The sequence below is a fragment of the Ictalurus furcatus genome, chromosome 14 (assembly GCF_023375685.1).
Source record: "Ictalurus furcatus strain D&B chromosome 14, Billie_1.0, whole genome shotgun sequence".
NCBI classification, from domain to species: domain Eukaryota; kingdom Metazoa; phylum Chordata; class Actinopteri; order Siluriformes; family Ictaluridae; genus Ictalurus; species Ictalurus furcatus.
Genome location: NC_071268.1, coordinates 23,272,645 through 23,292,124, shown reverse-complemented (window position 1 = coordinate 23,292,124; position 19,480 = coordinate 23,272,645). Strand labels below are relative to the sequence as shown.

The 19,480-nt window shown below is 40.9% G+C and overlaps 1 protein-coding gene across 1 annotated transcript in view; it reads right to left on the bottom strand.

Annotated features, from left to right (window-relative positions):
- The window catches only part of LOC128618719 (neogenin), a 132,689-nt gene extending 113,904 nt beyond the window's left edge, over positions 1–18,785 (bottom strand). The window contains exon 1 of the mRNA XM_053642518.1: positions 18,125–18,785. Coding sequence (XP_053498493.1) covers positions 18,125–18,209 — 85 coding nt within the window. The 5' untranslated portion in view covers positions 18,210–18,785. The remainder of the gene's footprint in view (positions 1–18,124) is intronic.
- Between the last annotated feature and the right edge of the window lie 695 nt (positions 18,786–19,480).

The following is a 19,480-nucleotide window of genomic DNA, read 5'->3' as shown; positions in this document are numbered from 1 at the left end:
GGAAAACAAAACAAATCATTCCTTACATCCACAGGAGAAACATAGAAATGCTCCAAGCCTTCGCTTATTAACAGCTAACCAAGTATCCTTTAAGCAACTAAGAAACTGTTTGATGAATGCTTCAATTGACTACAGTGGTAATCTCCGACATCTGAACTGGTGGTTTGTTATTATTATTATTATTATTATTATTATTATTCAGTACGTTTACATGGACAACAATATTCCGATATTAACCCGATATAGACGATACTCTGGTTAAGAAACTAGCATGTAAACAGCGATTATTGATGACCTTAATCCGACTAAAGTCATGCTCGAAGTAAACACAAACCGAATTAAGACGTGTGGAGTATTCCTGTTTTAGTCGCGTTACAGACATGTACACACCTTAATCACAATGTTAACGTCGTGTGAGAGTTTTCACCGCATTTTGCGACAGGACACGTATACACACGGCAGAGCTCAACCGTTTGACAGTAAACAAGAGAGCACGGCTGCGTCCTAGACCGTATTTTTGCCTACTATATAGTAGGTGAAATACATGTATTTTGGCTACAATATAGTAGCTAAGTACGCGGTTTGGGACGCAGCCTACGGCTTCAAGCAGTCGTGTATTTGCACGTACAGCATGAACAATAATTAACTGCACTTGAAGCGTTCGTAAAATTGAAATTTAAACACCCAAAACTGTATACGGTACCATAACGAAGACCAACTGTATGTTGATACATGAAATTCTGGAGGGAACGTCGGACGGCGTGGCGTGGGGACGTAATGACGTGTGCCGTTAATCGATCTATGTTCTATAACATGTAAAACGAGAACATGAAAGGAGTATTCTAAAAGTGACTCATGTAAACACCTTAATCAGAATATTGTCTTATTCAGAATAAGCTCAATAATTAGATCACTGCTGTCCGTGTAAACGTAGTCATTGTGAGAAACGCTGACGTTTCCACTCAATTAGTGCTTTCATCTACAGAACAAACGTGCTCACATTTTAGAGAAAATAGCTTACAGCTTAGGTAGTATTCACTGATCTCTGTAGACTTGGAGACTTCTGTCTATGGATAGTCATATTTAATTAAAATGTGTTAGCATGGGGATGTGAGACACTTGTGTGAGAAAGATTGCCGTTGCTTATTTAAAAAGAAAAAACTGAACTACACCTAAGTTTGTCCACACAATTTTGTGAAGACAAGCAAAAATAAACGAAAACATGAACACCATTATATTAAATAGAAAACTGAAAGTGAATAAAGTAGACAAACCTTGCGCAAGTACTATGATTTCCTGAGTCCGATTTAGTATCCCATTGCCACACTAGCTAAACTAAACTGCCAAGAAATCAGAAAACTTACATTATAATAACCCCTCGAGGCCTCCATAACATTTTATTAGCCACTAACCGTTTCAAGTCTCAATATATCTGCCCTTTCCGGGCAAAAACAGCACGGAGTTACCTCAATCCAGCGATACTAATCAACTTCTCAGGTGCGAATAAGATTGTTCGAAATTAGCACGATTAGTAAATCTGGTATACTTCATCATACCTTAGATTTGTCAAGCAATATAATACAATGAGAAGCCCCAGTGAGACTTCACTGTCTATGGAAGGGAAACGTGGTCAATGCAAAACATGTAGCAGTGTACGCAATTCCAAAGCCTTGCAACTTTGACAAGACACTCGATCAACTCTTAGCTACCGAATCAACCGTCAGTGTACTAGACTAAGCCCTGAAAACGTAGACATTCGAATCTGTCTCACTAAAAACAATGTTACAACATCAAGACAGGCTACAGTTCACTTTATTCTCTTAACCGAAGTTAGCTATGCTCAACAGGGAAGCGATAAAATTAGGTAAACAATGCAAGTTAATGATCAATTTAAGTTCCTTTTAGCTACACCTTCTTTCTGTTTGTCAGCTAAAGTGAACTTACAGCCATATTAGAAAAAGACTTGACGATATCTACTACTGATTTTGTTGTCCTATGTAAATTCTGATAGTTCGCTAGCACAAGCAAACGAATGCTGCATTCGAGGTGAAATTGCAACTTGTAATTCCCCGCCTACAACCGGTAAAAACCACCAAAAACATCCCCTCAAACCTGAAATTTCAACTCGTCAGCTTGGGGTAGTCTTCTCAACTACCTGTTCCTTCCATGTTTACAGAGTAACGTCAAATCAACCTGGCCGTGCCCACTGTGTAAATGAGTTTATAGCAGTATTGTCTTTAGACCAATTAAAGTGCACCTATTATGGTTTTTCAAATATTTCCTTTCATGTAGTATGTTATATACGTAGCTGTTTGTGAATGTAAACACATCTGCAATGTTTCAAAAATCAAACTGCACGACAATCGGACTTATTGACTCCCAAAAGAAGGAACCGATTCTGAACAGCTGAAACGAGTCGTTAGTGATTCCAGACTTTACTTCCTGTACTAACCTACGTAGGTTTGTAACAAAAAGCCCCACCTCTGGTCTTCATCGGCTGCTCGCTGACAGACGGAACTGAAACTCGTTATGGTAGTGGGCGTTTCCTTTTTGAAACACACTGACAGCGGTAGACCAATCACAACAGACTGGAACATCTGACCAATCAGAGCAGAGTATGCTCTCTGAAAGGAGGAGTTTAGAACGAATCCTTTAGAACGGATCATTTAACGACTCGTTTTTGACACTGGAAGGGAAAACAAGGTAACGCTGCAATTTAAATTATGAGTGTTTTTTGAACTTGGATGCATGTAAATCTAGTGAGAACTTTAAAACAAAATTAGGCACATTTCAAAACCACAATAGGTGCGCTTTAATATACAGGCAGAGTACTTGGTTAAATCTATAACACTGACCATATTAATTGCTGTTTTGAGAAGGTACCCATTAACACTGCTCGCTATTGTCCGTTGTTGTTGCTGTGCTGCAATGTCAATCCAGAATGTTGCACGAATGTTTGAAGTTCATTATAGTAAAACCAAACCAATAGCTACTCAGGACTGTAAAAACTATAAAAATGCTATTAAAGAAGATCTTTATAGCTTTTACATGCTCAACAAACACGCTTTTGTGGAGGTATCCATGGTTATTTTCACGTCGCATGTCAAAAGTGATGTTATTATACCTTATTATGATTATTATTACCATTTACAAGGCACCACAGTGTTCAACAGTTGGTTAACAGTTCGTTGACGATTAATTCTCAGATAAACAGCCTTATCCTTATTATAGGAAGTCCTATAATCAGATTCATTTACGCTACTGATCTGCATATTCAAACTCTAACGAGCCACAGACACATTCAACACAGGAAGTACAAAAATTCTTGCCGTTTCTTCTCATTCGGCATATAAGAGTCTTCCTGGTTTCCCGCTGCTGTTCTTCAGTACAAAGGGTTCTAAGGCAACATTAATTAGCACGAACGACCTCAAAGCACACAACAACCCATTTAAAGGCCTAATAATACACACAATTATATTAAGACTCCAACACAGTCATTTTCTCCTATTGTGGTGAAAGCTGCTTTTATGCTGATCGCAGATCGGCTCTGTGGTTCATATTATAATGAATCAGATTGAAATTGGGATGAGGGAAGCAACATAAAAGGGATAGTACCCCTGAGAGCCCACAGGCCTGACCAGCCTCATTAGCATTGGCAGGTTAAATTAGTTTAGAGCAGAATGAAGTCCCAACAGAACTAGAACTGGGTCAGTGGTAAATATCTGTTCAATACAGGTACACCATGGTAATTGTTCTGAACCCTCTCTAGATTTGAGCCAATCTACATCTTAGTCACTCCCAAAGTGCCTCATTCAACTACGATTCCTAAATACATTAGGAGTTAATGTAGGAAGGACCATTAAACCAAAACAGAATTGAGTAATCAAAACAAGTCCCCAGATACCAAAGCAAGCACTATTCGCAATGAGCTCAGGTGACTGGAGCAAGAATGGATTTGTGAGTATGTGCCTTCTAATCTCCAGAAAATGTATGGCTTATCCTGAAGAGACAAGCATTGATGCTTTAGCACAATGTTTCCCACAGTTCAAACATGTTTATTGGCCATCAAATCAAATGAAGTCGTTACAATTTCTGACTGATTGCATTTATTTAGCAATGAGTATCTACCTCAAGCTTATTTATCTGTTTATGGATGCCAAGGACGTACAACTGGTAGTAGGGAAGATGCACTAAATCGCTATATATAAGGCTGTGCTAATCTGTCCATCACACCCAGATGTGATTTTTGAAGGCTTTTCGCTTGTTTTTAGGGTGTGGCTGTGGGGATTTGTGTGCCTTCATCTACAAGGGAATTAGTGAGGTCAGGCACTAGTGTTGCACGAGGAAGCAGTCAGCATTCCAATGCGTCCCAAACGTGATCAGTTGGGTTGAGGTCAGGGCTCTGTATAGGTCACGCAACTTTTTTCAACATCAACCTATGTCATGCTGGAACACGTTTGGGCCCCTTAGTTCCAGTAAAGGGAAATCTTAATCCTACACCATACAAAGACATTTTAGACAATTCTGGGCTTCTAAATTTGTGGCAACAATTTGGTGAAGGCCCACACATAGGCGTGAAGGTCAGATGGCCACATACTTTTGGCTGTACAGTGTATTTGGTCAGAAGAGGAGGTGGACAAAACTCAGTGTGTTATGAAGGGTTTGAGCAAAGAGTTGGGGGGAGATTAGTAGCCATCTTTCATTAAACAAGGCAAGAAGTTCCAGTACAGAACGGGGATGTCTCATTCTGAGCAGAAGTAAAGCCTCGTAGGACTTCCTTGATTTCGCTCTCCTGAAGCCTTAGCGAAGGAGGCCGTCAGAATGTGCTTCTTGAAATCCCAGCACGATATCTATTCCAGAAATATTTAAAAGGTACAACAGAAAAACAGCATCTCCCTCCAGCTTTTTCCTGATGTTGCCTCTTTTTCTTTGCACAGGCTCTCCCTCTTGTTCCTCATGTCTCTCACCTTTCCGAGTCTGCCCTTTCCATTACTGCTTTGGCCTCGTCTTCTCCGGCGGACGTGACTGGGCTTTTATCTCCCCACTGCAGCCGTTCTTGACAACCAGCCGGCTTAAAAGCAGAAACTGGCTCAAACTCTCCAAGGGTGGATAAACGGATTAAAAATATCAATCAGATATTTCTCAACTGAGCAAAGTGAGGAAAATCTTTGTTAGTCATTTGGCTTTGGCTTTATCTTAGTATTGATGACAAATCTGCAGCTGGAAATGAATCGGTTTTATTGTTCCATGACAAGAGCAAGCAGTTGATTTCAGTACATCATGCTGTGACAAGAGGGTTTTGGGAAAGGACTTGGGCATCAAAACAACAATTAAACTGGTAAAGGGTTGGATTTATGGGTTACGATTCCACAGCTTTAGGGGAAAAAAATATTGGTGTAAATTATCAGGAATTTTCCAAAAATTTGGAAATTCATTGGTAGGTAGATGTGATCAGATCTCATCACTACTTTCATTACCAAAATGATTCATCAATTGAAATGCTCATGAAATAAATTAACTGCAACATCATGTCAAAGGACAAATATGAGCTTGTTTCAGTAGTTCCCCAGAAGCATAATGGAACCTTAATAACAGCGGTAGCTGATCCAGCAGCAGGGGATAGATGAGTGCCTAAGGCGCTTTCCTTAAAACTGCACCCTGCCCTTGTTGTCCAATGAAGTGCCAGTGGACATGAAGCAGCCCCAAAGCCCCCAAACGACTAAGTAAATTGGTCACGGCCAATGATCCGTCACAGTTATCACAGACCTACATAAACACTTTAGTCATTAATCATGGAGCAAACCGCCATACGGAGGATGACTGGGACTTGCTGCAGGTCAGGAGAGAGCCATAAGGAGTTGTTAAATCACCTCCACTGCTTTTTCATTACACAATGTAATTTACAGGGAGGGTGGATGTGATGACACCTTACTGTGATGAATGAAAGAATATGACCTTCCAGTGGAGCGCTGGACAAGTCATGGGTTAATTAACATTGTCATTCAAAAGCATAATTAAAGGGTCCATGAAAACTAGGAAAAGTTTCTACATGACACAAAAAGCACTCCTTGACCACACCGTGACTGCAGCTCCTACACGTCTACCAACCTGAACGACGTCTAGGTGAAGTGGTGAGAATTCACTCAAAAACAAAATGGCCGTCCAGTCAGGAAGATCCTCTCAGTCAATGAAAGGCAAAGATTCTTAAGGAGAATATTGTGTATTTAGAGCTTACATTAACGCTGTATGGCCAAAAGTTTGTGGACACATGACCATCACATCCATATGGGCTTCTGAAACATCCCATTCCAGATTTTGGAGTGTGGCTTTGGGGATTTGTCGATTCAGCTACAAGAGGTCAAAGTGATGTTGGGTGAGGAAATCTGGGGTGCAGTCGGTGTTCTGTTTCATCCCAAAGGTGTTCGGTGGGGTTGAGGTCAGGGCTTTGTGCAGGCCACTCATGTTCTTCCATTCCAACCTCAGCAAACCATGTCTTCATGGATCTCACTTTGTACAGGGGCACTGTCATGCTGGAACAGGTTTGGGCCTCATAGTTCCAGTGAAGGGAAATCTCAATGCTATAGTATACAAAGACATTCTAGACAATTGTGTGCTTCCAATTTTGTGGAAGGAACACATACGGGTGTGATGGTCATGTGTCCACAAACTTTTGGCCTTATAGTGTATTTTACACAGGAAACACAATGATTAATCATAGGAAAGGTATCTGTCTCATTTGGGTGCACACACACACACACCTCCATCCAAATATATTTACTCAGGGAGATTAGGCAACAGCCAGCTCTTCATAATTGCTTCCTGTATAACATATAATAGTTTCCCCTCAGGAAGCCTTATCAATACAGCCCACTGTCGCTCAAACTATAAACCATGGTGGTTAAGACCAGGAGATTCAAAACACGTGTGCAGACTGGGAATGCCTAATTTTACTAATCAGGTACATTAAGAGTTAATGAATGGATACCCAGTTAACCGCATCGCATTTAATGTAAATTATTTAAAGTATCATTTTCCTCTTTAATTCAAAAAGCCCCATATCGGTGGTGGCACACATGGCTTAACAGAGGAAATAATGGACAGATATAATCGTTTTAAACATGCACAGCAGAGACTTTACTGAGTGTCGGCTCAATAGTTCAGCCTTCAGTCCTACTGCAGCAGTGTGCGCTCTGGCATTAGTTAAATTTCAAACACTGCGATGGTTCTACCTACCACAGAGTTTTTAAAAAGGCTACAACCCTCATTGATTTGTGGGTAGGATGTCTGAAAATCTTACCGAAATCGAAGGGTTGTAATAATCTGAAGGTCAATCCATACATTTCCATGTCAGGCTTACTAAACCAGTGGGGGGGCAGAAATGAAAGCTTTGGTGTAAAATGAGACGTGTCATTAGGGAGTTGTGATGCATCACATGTGGAGGAAAGGTACCTGGTGTGTCCGTTGTCGCTTTTAATGGCGTTGTACTGGATGGTATTGGAAATGTATTACTGTGCAATTCTTGTGTTGTGAGCTTCATATCTGGCCTCCTGGCACCAACATACTGCCATATACTGCTTTCCAACTGGTGAAATCGCAATTGCATAAAATTGTTTCGCACGGTCTGTTCGGTCGCAGTGATGTTTGTTGGTAAATGACACCTTTTAGCTGTACTCATGTTCGCCGCACGTGATTCTTACAGGGCTTCGGCTGAATGCGTGTTGTGAACACTTCAACACTGAACTTCGTGTCGGTGTTTTCAGTGATTTCAGGATTCCAATAATAGCAGACTAAAACACGGTGCCATGGCTCAGCCCAAAGGCACTTCAGCTTAAAAGTAAAACAAAACAGGGAAACACTGTTGCTGTGCAATGTCACGGGTCCAATTAATTACACCTTCAGGTGCATCGGTGAGAGTAAACGCACACTGACCGTGTTAACATTTCAGCAATGACTGATTTATTAATAGGGTGTAATTCTCTCATTTAATTAAGTAGTACTGGTAGAATGGGGCATTGTGCTCTATCTCATAGCCTTCGGGGAGCCGTCTGAACCTTCACACGAGCCTGATCTCGAGGGCCAATACGACACCTGTCTCTCTCTCTCTCTCTCCGTCTCTCTCTCTCTCTCACACACACACACACAATAACAAGACGGTGCCATTTAAGTACAGAATTCTACCGCTTTCCGTAACATCGCAGCAAAAAAATAAATGATGGCATATGCACGATGCATATTCCTCCATCACATGCTCAATTTCAGGCTGCTTTATTGCCATGAAACAATGGACATATTGCAATAATGTCCAAAAACAAGAGTAAATAAAGAGACAAGTGATAAGATTATGGATGCGCTCTCCGATACCATGTGACGTTATGTGATGTAAGCTTAGTGTATGTGGTCAAGCTCATGAACACACAACGCGAAATGACCGCGATCTGAACGTACTCCACAATTGATCAAATCGGGTTGCCGTGTGGCAACGATTTATGAATCTCTGAATTTTTTTGAACACAAAGCTATTATTTTCCTATGAATGAGTGTAAAGTTCTGCGAATTGCGCACGCTCAAAGACGTTCACAAGCATCGAGCAGTGAAGCGGGCATGCAGAGACAGAAACTGACGCACTCGAGCAGTTCATGTCAGTGAGCACTGAGACACGCAAACTTCCTTTTTCTGCTCGGTTTACAGCATCTATAACGTGACTCATGAGTCGAGGTGCTGTTGCGTAGCACCTTGCGTTCGTTCTTAACACCGCACTCGCTCAGGTCGACCACCGTCTCTCTCTCTCTCTATTAAAGATAATATTTAAACACCATAGCATCTTAAATATAATCTCAGCTCGAGGAGTTCTCAGATGGGAGAGTCAAGAGGGGCAAAGAAGAAAAGTACTTCCTAAATTATCACCAGACCACAGATTTGAGTACTGCAACCTCCTGCTGTCTTTTCCAAAGCAGCCACTTCCTATGCCAAGTTGACAACGCTCTCATGTGTGTGTGTGTGTGTGTGTGTGTGTGTGTGTGTGTGTGCGGTGAACGCACGCTTTCTAGACCTCTCACACGTACAGAACCTGCAAATATAAACATGTTAAAACAATCGCAAGGCTTCGTACACAACTCGAGAATTTGTGTCCCTGGAGACCCTTCTTGCGTAAAGGAATATGTATTCCTGTCATACCACAGGCAGCGGCTAATTGCACGCCTTAACTTGTGTTTAATTAGCAACAGTGATTTCATTCAGGCTGAAGAGGCCCCACGCGACAGCGGCGCTGGATCCATACTCGCACGTATGAAAACATTTATTATCCGCTCTTACCAAAAGGATGAAATTAATTGGCTCACTGACAACACATATAATATACCATATAATTAGTTCTTCATCAGTCTTTCCAGAGCGATATCTCGAATCAGGGATGCGACGGTTATGACAGGTTCAAAAAGGGGTCAGTGTAAGCGTAATCAAGAAGAACACGGTTCCTCTGGCGTACCCGGGGCACGAGAAGTGCAGAGGACAAAGAAAGTCAGTCACAAGAAGATTAAAGATGTGCTAATTACCGGACACGCCATCATTTATTACAAGCGCCAGTCCCTTGCAGTACGTTCGCTTATACTGCGTTCGACTTACCTAGGACATGGACACCTCCATGGTCGCGTTTGTTAGCCAGCTAACTGTGATGAGTGGCGTATAGTTACCTCTACAATGTTATAACAACGTTATAGCAGCCGTGTTGAGCAGTCCGTACAGGATTTCGCACGGTTTTTTGTGGTATTAATCAACCGTTTAAAGAACACGTGAACAGTGAAGAACGAATGTATGACAAACTCGTTGTATAATGCTTCTTTGCACAAAATGATGCGAATGCACACGTGAACTTGAACTTAAGTAAGGTGCTAGGTAGAGTACTAAGTCACGTTGTGAATACACTCTTTCCGTAACAACGCACTAAAACACGATCAGTCAATAACTAAAGCATAAAGAATTCACAATATTGTATTGCAATCAGAGGTGGGTTTTTGAATAAAAATTGCTTAGGTTTAACCTTAACTTAGGTGGGTTTAACTGGCCGTACTTATACTCCTACTCAAGTTTATTTTTAATCACAGAAATGTACTTTTACGTCGTTACATCCCGTGCCGTTCCTCTGTTACTGTTAAATATTAATGAATATATACATATATATATATATATATATATATATATATATAATTAGTTTATATCACGTATAATGAGATCACGAGTCTCGCAATACGCTGCAGTGGTCTGAATGCGGACACAACAACCGCTCACTTTTTCGAGGCAGGACACACACACACACACACACACACACACACACACAAACATGCTGACACAAACACTTACTCTCTCTACACCCTCTTTCTCTTCTGTTTTGTTGATACACGTTTAAGTTCATATATAAAATACGTGAATATTTGGGTTACTTTTTACATTTTAAGACTAGTTTTTATCAACTACGGATTATTTCGAAACTCAAAACATTTTTGTCTTTCCAGGATTTGGAGGTGGTTATTCATGCTTTTATTACTTCTCACTTAGATTACTGTAATTCATTATACTTGGGTCTTCCTCAGTCTTCTCTGGCTCGTCTGCAGATGGTTCAGAATGCAGCTGCAAGGCTGTTGACCAGGGCAAAGAAGTTTGATCGTGTCACCCCAATTTTAGCATCGCTTCACTGGCTCCCGGTCCGTTTTAGGATTCAGTTTAAGGTTCTGATGTTTGTTTTTAAAACTCTTAATAATCTAGCTCCTTCCTATCTCGAGGATCTTCTTAATCCACATTCATCAAACAGATGTCTAAGATCTTCTGATAGGTTTCTTTTGCATGTCCCTCGTTCCCGGTTAAAAACAAAGGGGGATAGAGCTTTTGCTGTTGCTGCTCCTCATCTATGGAATCAACTGCCACTGGACATCCGCCTTGCACCTTCTATTACTACTTTTAAAAATAGGCTTAAAACATATCTCTTCTGCCAGGCTTTTTGATCAAATTTTTAATTGTTTAAACAAATTTTTTATCGATTTTTTCTATTGTCTATTGTCTGTTTTTATTTGGTCTAATTCTGTTTCTATGTTACTTTCCTTACTCTGTGCAGCACTTTGGTCAGCTTTGCTGTGTGAAACGTGCTATACAAATAAATTTTACTTACTTTACTTACTTACATTTTCTCATCGACTAAAATGCCGTCGACTAATATTCAATACCATTTTAGTCTGAGTAAAACGGAATAAATATGACGAAATATTGAATAAAATTTAAATGATATTTCCGTCAGAAGACAAAAACAATTTTTTGACGTTCCAATTCTAATACCTGAATATTCTTAAGAGTTAAAAGTTCCTCGCTCTTTGAAAGGGTGTCCTTGCATTATTATTATTATTATTATTATTATTATTATTATTATATTATCATCATATCAGTGGCATACAACGGTTTTAAAATGACAATAATATCTTTTATCGCAATTATTCCTGGGACAATATATCATCCAGCAAACGTAGTTATCGTGACAGGGCTACTAAAATACACTACAAGGTGTTTTTTTTTTTTTTTTTTAAACAGGGCAGACTATATTTAACGGCCAAAGGCAAAGAAACTGTGTGTAGACTGAGAGTCTGGGTAAAAATAAAAAATTGCACTGTTGCATTTCATGTGGAATGCTTCTTGAAAAATGTGAAACTCTAAGCAAATATGTTTAGTGCCTCGTGACGAAGTAACATTTTTACTCGTCTTTTACTCGGCTGTGTCTTGCCCAATGGGGTTTAAGGACGTTCTCTTGTTTTTTTCCAATACAAAAAAAAAACAAAACCATCACACAGAGGCCTAGCCATGAAAAGGCCCTGCCCTGGAGAGATAAAGCTGATACTCCATAAAACTAATGAGAAGGAAAGGTCAGTTTATCATTCACAAGCCATTGCCAAGCCTGACTGCATTTTACGACCACTGCGGCCTGTGTGTAGCGCTACTGTAAAGCACAGCATTACTGCAGCCTTTACGCCCTTCAATCAATCATTCATGGAAAAGGGAAAAAAATATATGGCTTTCCCAGCAGTTTCAAGACCATCATCATTTAAAGATGTTTATGTACAAGTAAGCCTGAAATTGTAGTTTTGATCAGTCTGGTTTTATCTGAGCTTAGCTAAAAAGCAAGGACTGCACGCATTTCCTTTATTAACATGCGGCGCAAAAATGACTAGCGATGACGTGTCCGAGCCTCTATATTGGCGGTTCTTTCAAACAGACGCCACTCCGTCCAGGCGGCTGTGGCTCAGGTGGTAGAGCGGGTTGTCCACTAATCCACTAATCGTAGGGTTGGTGGTTCGATTCCTGGCCCATGTGACTCCACATGCTGAAGTGTTCTTGGGCAAGACACTGAACCCCAAGTTGCTCCCGATGGCAAGTTAGCGCCTTGCATGGCAGCTCTGCTACCATAGGGTGTGTGAGTGTATGGGTGAATGAGACACAGTGTAAAGTGCTTTGGATAAAAGTGCTATATAAGTGCAGACCATTTTACATTTAAGATATTCGCTTGCCAGATGTTTTTTTTTTTTACAGAAAGCAGCTTAAAATTAAGCCCGAGTAGATGACAGTCAGGGGTCACGCTCAAGCATCAACGGTTGAAAAATTTAAGCTCTTTGAGCCACTACCCCCTCTTTCCAGGACCACTCCTTCCCAAGACATGCGCACACACACACACACACAATGCAATGCTAAGAAGACATGGCACAGGGATCAGGAGTGCTTTTGTTCTACTCAGACAGGTACACACCTCATTCCAGAGGAAATCCTCCGCTGTATGTGTGTGATTCTGTGTCAAATCGTACATGCTGCATAGGGGGTCCAAACATCTGAGAGCACTAGTGAAAAATGTTTCGATTTTGCATTCTTTTCTAATTGAATACAACAAATTTTCATTACAGATTATATCACTGACAACAACTTGAGTGAAAAAGTAGAATTTTTGAAATGTTTACGTTGAGATTTCAGAGTTTCTTAGCATTTGTTACATGCCCTTTCTTTCTTTAATGACAGCGCGCACTCGAGCTGGCACGGACTCCACAAGTTTGTGCAAAACCTGATGATCCATTTTAGATCAAATCCACGAGAGTTGTCTGAACACGTGCTTCAATGGGAGAGATTAGACGTGAGGAAAACCTGACCTTTTGTATGAAGCAGTTAACACGGTCAATATCACACGATGCGTACATTTAAACAGGGCCCTAGGAATAGTGCGTATTAAATATTCAAAATATTGAACAATTTCTTTCTTTAGACCTTCTGTTTATTTCCAAATTTAAATGGAAAAAAAAAAGAAGAAGAATAAAAAAAAAGAAAAACCCCAGATTTTCAATGTGGTCTCAGACTTTTGGACACGTGCTAATTTTAAATCCATGGCAAATATTAAAATACGTGTGTTTTGCTATTTCAGTCACTTTAGTGCAAAGATCAGATCAAACAAAAAGAATGAAGGCCATTACCAGCCCAAAGTGGATTATCTTCCTATAGCAGCACATCCTGAAGTATTTTATTCCTCTTTTACCACAGCAATGTGCCTCCAATTAGAATGTTTCATTCATTAATAAACAGCACTTTGCATTTGATGTCGTGGAACATCTGCGAGACAAGTTAGTTCGTGTTTTCATTTACGTGAACAGTCGATCCCTCGTTATGCTCCATTTTTCTCTTTCTCAAGGTCAGTACGACAAAAAAAAAAAAAACTACATGTTAGAAAGAAATCAGAGAGTACAAAGTCCTCTGTCCTGAAGACAACTTCCTGACCGTTGGCACTGACACCCAAGACTCAAACTCTAAAATCTCCTTACAGAAAGCCTTGCAATATCATCAATTCAACATGTTTGTTAAACAACAACAATCTGCTTATTATTAGACTTAGATCATCTGCCACTTAAGTCCCCTTGAATGAGTTGTTACCATAGAAACAATAATGCATGCATTAGAATGAGTGCATTAATATAAACCTCTGATTAGAATGACACTATTGTTAAAGCCGCTGTTATAGAAACTTAATCAACGTCGGACCAATCAGATTTGAGAATTCAACCGCACTGTAGTATAAAGAAAATTTTAAAATGGGTACTTTTGGTACGTTTAGATGGACAACAATAATCCGATATTAACCCGATATAGACGATACTCTGATTAAGAAACTAGCATGTAAACAGCGATTTCTGATGACCTTAATCCGACTAAAGTCATACTCGAAGTAAACACAAATGGAATTAAGACGTGTGGAGTATTCCTGTTTTAGTCGCATTATCGACGTGCGTTACAGACATGTACACACCTTAATCACACTATTAACCTCGTGTGGGAGCTTCGAGTGGATTCTTGCTTTAAGAAAGAGCACAGCATTTATCATATGTGCTGAATCTTAATTGCCCTGCGATGGACTGCCACCCCGTCCAGGGTGTTACCCTGCCTTGTGCCCGATGCTCCCTGGGATAGGCTCCAGGTTCCCCGTGACCCTGAAAAGGAGTAAGCGGTAGAAGATGGATAGATGGATGGATGAATCTTAATTGTAAGTGTTGCACACCTTTCCTTAGCTTCACTTATTTTAAATCCACGTATGTCAGTAGCCAGGCTCTAGGGAAGTCGTTTGTAGTGAAAATCTCTATTTAAAAAAAAAAAAGGTACGTACACACTTCAGGCCAGCGCTTAGATCAGTTAGTGACAATCTTTACCATGTTTGGCTTTTACACAACTTTAGATTAGTAGTCCATTTCTTTTTGCATTTCTGATTCAGTTTTACACTTCATATATCAATTTGAATGCTTAACAAAATAAACATTTACCGATAGAATTCCTAACCGAGGAAAACAGACACAATCCACGGCTCTAGGTGGACTGAAAGGCGGCCAAGTTTGGCCCTTTCAATTTCTCACAAATGGCTGTCAAGACCGTCAATTTCAATTCCAATACACAGCTTCCCCCGCTGCCCCCTGTACGCCTCACTTTTTCATTCCAAGCCTGCTGGCCTGTCAGGCAGCTGTCAACAAAAGCCGTGTTGACCGAGTTAAAGTCGAGTTTTGGCTTTTAACCCCTAACTTCTACTTCTCCATGGTCTTCGCAGTATAGCTGCAAAAAATCAACAGAGGTGTTGAACAAGCACCAATAAACAGCTAGGCTTTCTATTCCGTCAGAACATTTGGAGAAACCAAGAGCGCCCTCTTAACAAGTCAGTAATCGATGCGTTCCCCAAGCCAAAGATTTTCTGCCATGATAAACAGCAGCATGAGACGCAGCTGAGCCTGGAATCTGACATCTATCCCACACCCACAAATTTCCTGGCCTCAGTCATTTCTCCTGTCCAAGCCACAGCGTTCCAGCATGTTCTCCTGCCATCTCAGCATGGGTTCCAGAACGTCTCGCCAACATGGGTTATAGGATGCTCGTCCAACCAAGCAAGGTTGGGACAAAATAGCAACAAACATGTACTATAAGTTCAAAATCAGCCAGGAGCGTTAGGATTAAACACTAAAGCATGCATAATCTAAAAAAAAAAAAAAAAAAGGCTTACACGGCTTCTCTGATTGTTCTCAGGACATTTGGTTCTATTCAGAAAACTGTTTGTGTTGATAAATTTGATAACTGAAGAATAATTCGACAGAAAAGGACCGATCACCTTCCACTGGTAAAGATGCGCCAAAAAATGCAATGAATCCTGGTCCATTCTTCATAGCTGAATGAGCAGTACTCAATGAATAGCCTCAAACCCCAAATGAACGCTCGAGCGTTCATTACCCTGCCCTGTCCGTGTCTACATGTTTACACATGGGTTTAATTAGCCAGGTTGATTAATCCATCTCAGGCAGGAGGCTAGAATGAGGGGCAGCTGTGACAGGCAGCAGAGCAACAGCTGAGAGAAGCTGAGACACCCTGCTGCCTCTCCCATTCACACATAGGCAAGAGCACACAGATAGGACGTGTTGGTGTGTGTGTGTGTGTGTGTGGGGGAATGTGTGTGTGTGGGTTCTGAGTCAGCTGCAGTCAATCGGACCTCAACACAATGCTAATGAGTAGTGTGTGTGTGTGTGTGTGTGTGTGTGTGTGTCCATGCAAGCTCGGACACTCATTTTCCATCAGGTTTGGAGCGATCGCAGTAAAATGTCAATCATCTTCACTGACACTAATGAGGATTAAGCCTGCTTCCCCCCCTGCAGAGAACTCAAGTGTGACACTGAGATAGTTACAGATGTCTCCATTTCTGCTCATTACCTTCCGTGCCACATGCAATTAAGAAAAAAGAAACTCCAACCATAAAGCCAGCAGATCTAACGATAATGTAATCAGAGGATATTTACATTTAAACATCAGTGTTTAAACCCAAGCTCAATAAAAGTCATTATAAATAAGCATGCCTGGCTTGCTTCCTTCTCCAGAACAATTTTGGACTACATATTATGCATATTTCAGTGTTTGAAGAAATGATTCAAACAAGTCAAAGAAAGCCATCGGATAATAGACCCAAAGCGCCGACTAGGCATTGCAGATTCACGCTTTAAACACAGAGTCTATAGTTTATAGCTTAGACAGTTGATTGAACTGGTTTCTTCCATCCAATATTATCATGTTGTCCTCACTAATCTGTGTGCGTTGTTCTTGTGCTTTTACATTTTAGCTATTGCATTCCTGGGTTTGATCCTGAGCTTGAACGTTCGCCAGTTCTCCATGTGCTCAAGTGGGTTTCCTCCGGGTTCTCCGCTTTCCTCCTACCTCATTATTTTTATTTATTTATTTTTTTAAATTTGCCAGTAAATGGACTATGTTAAATTGCCTGTAAGTGTGCAAATGACCCTGCTGAAAAAAACCCAACAGAAACCATTACAGAAATTCGAAACGTTTTCCACATTACAAACCATCAGCTAAGCATTAAAACCTTTACCGGTCCTTAATGGTATCGACTAGACGTAACATGCCACCAGTAGAAGGTAACAAATTACCAGTAGAGACCCATGGGGACCATTAGAGTTTCCATTAAAACCAATACGATTCCCATTATAACCATTACATCCATTAGAAATCCTATGAGGGTATCTATTGGGTTTTTTTTTTCTTCAAGTAGGGGAGTGTATGACTACTGTGTGTGCATGGTGCTCGGCGATACTAGTATCCCATCCAGAGTGTATCCCTTCCTCGGAGGAAAATGCGAGACCAGGAGAAAGCGGTTAGCGAAGATGAACGAACGAACAAACGAATGGATGAATGAACGAAACGTTGCACTCGTCTCACACGTGAGGCTGTATAACAACGTGTCGCTTTTCAATCCGACGTATACGAGTTATACGAAGAGAAATGACTTTATGAAACCCTCTGGAACCGTCCGTTGATCCACACTCTTTCTGAGAGGATTCTGACGGGCAGTCCGAAACCCCAGGATGTGTGTTTTAAACAAACGAGGCTTGTTTCCAGGACGAAGCTTTGGTTAGTAACTTGAAACTTGCCACATGAACAAAACATTCTCCATGACTAACACACACATTCAAAGCTCCTTCACTTCTACAAATACAAAAGCTCAGACATTCAGCACATGTCTGTGTTTAAAAATAATACATCCAGAGGAAACATTAGTGGAAAACATTGAGGGTTTGCTCTTGTTGTTTTGTTTGTTTTTCTTTTCTTGTTCATTGAGCATGTACTAGTGTAATGTCTGGTGTGACTACTTCAAATCCATCCATCACTCCTGAATCAGACCCACTCTTCTGGAGATTTCAGTGCTATAGTCCTCTAGTAATAATGTAATAAAGTCTAAACACCCATCATGGTCTACATGCAGTCTGGACTGTCTCCCTTTATTGTCGTTTCCCTGTAATAATTCACCAAAGAGAAGACTCCAGGGGCTTAAGATACACAACAGAGGTTCAAACAGTAATATGATTCATAAAGTACACACTGAAAGAGTGTATTTTTTTTTTAAAGAGAAAAACAAACAAACACACAAACAAGCTACTAAGTGTCGCCAGCGAGCCCTGAGGAGGACAGCAGTGTTCCTCTTCCAAACCAGACAGAGGGAGGTCTTTTATCAATCCAATCCTGCAGATTTAACACTGAAAAACATGCATGGGAGAAACAAATCACTTGGAAATGGAAGACTTACCTTTCTGTGCAAGAGAAACACCGGAGTACAGAGAGGTGAGAGCTGCTGAAATAACGAGGAACAGACGCGCTCGCTGCTCCGCCATCACTTCCACAAGAAACACACACACACACAAAAAGTAAACAAAAAAATAGATAGAGATACAGATATGTATAAAAAAAAAAAACCGCAAGGGAAATTGAGTTCGCTGCAAAGTTGAACTAGAAAACCGGCGCAGGAATTTGGCAGCAAAACGCTGAGAAGAGCAGAAGCCCGGAGAGGTGTGAATTGTCCTGCAGGAGACACATTGAGCTTGTGGAGGGAGAAGAGAAGCTCTCGGCGGTTTGGAATCAACTTAGCGAGAAGGAGCTGCAAATGGAGACGCAGAGTTTTTGGTGGGGTTTTGTTGTTTTTGTTTTGTTTTTTTGTTTTTTGTTTTTTTAAAAAAAAGGGGGAGACAAACGCCACAAGCAGTCACATTACAGCTTTAAAGGAGTAATGAAGTAACAGAAAAGAGCTGGAAATGTTCTGTAGGCTGCCTCCCCGCACACACACACACACCACACACACACACACACACACCGGTACACGCACATGAATACAGTAGAGACACTGCAGTGTAGAGTGTGGAGTCGCGGTGCTGTGCTGAGGAGGTTTGTAGTAGTAGCTGCTGGTCGATGAAAACACCCGGCAGTGGAGCAGCACATGAGTGGGATTCCGGAGTGTGTGTGTGTGTGTGTGAGAGAGAGAGAGAGAGAGAGCGTGCGCGTGCGCGTATGCGTATGCGCGTGTTCACAGTACCACTCTTATCTCAGAATCCACGACCCATTTAAAGTGTATTGTTCTGAATGTCTTCACTTTAACCATTTCTAAAATACATAGCTTCTTCTTCAGTAAGTGCTTTATCCCTCGATTCGGAGTCCTGACCAGATTCACACACTCGTTCACCCACAGAGACAACTTAGCACAGCCTGGAATGTTGGAGGTAATGGGGAGTAATATATTGGCATCCTTGGTAAATATGAGCAAGGAAGGCTGTGAAAATTAGTCTTTATTGTTAAACCTTTTGATCTTTTGTTTTTAACAGAAATACTTTGTTCGCAAGGGTGCCAATATTAGTGGAGGGCACAATGGCTCGTGGAAGTTAGCGAGAAGTCGTACATTGTTTACATAGCTATTAATATGAATAAAATCTAATTTAGTAACGTTTTGGCATTTGTCAAAACTGATCTGATGAATTGTCCAAAATGGAGCCCTGAGGTCCTCCGCTTCGGTAACATCATCGAGGTTGTGAATCTACAATATGGTGCGTGACTGCTCAAAGGCTTGATTGAGGATTTGGGACAGTTCAAAAGATATCATCAATGTTCTTGGATG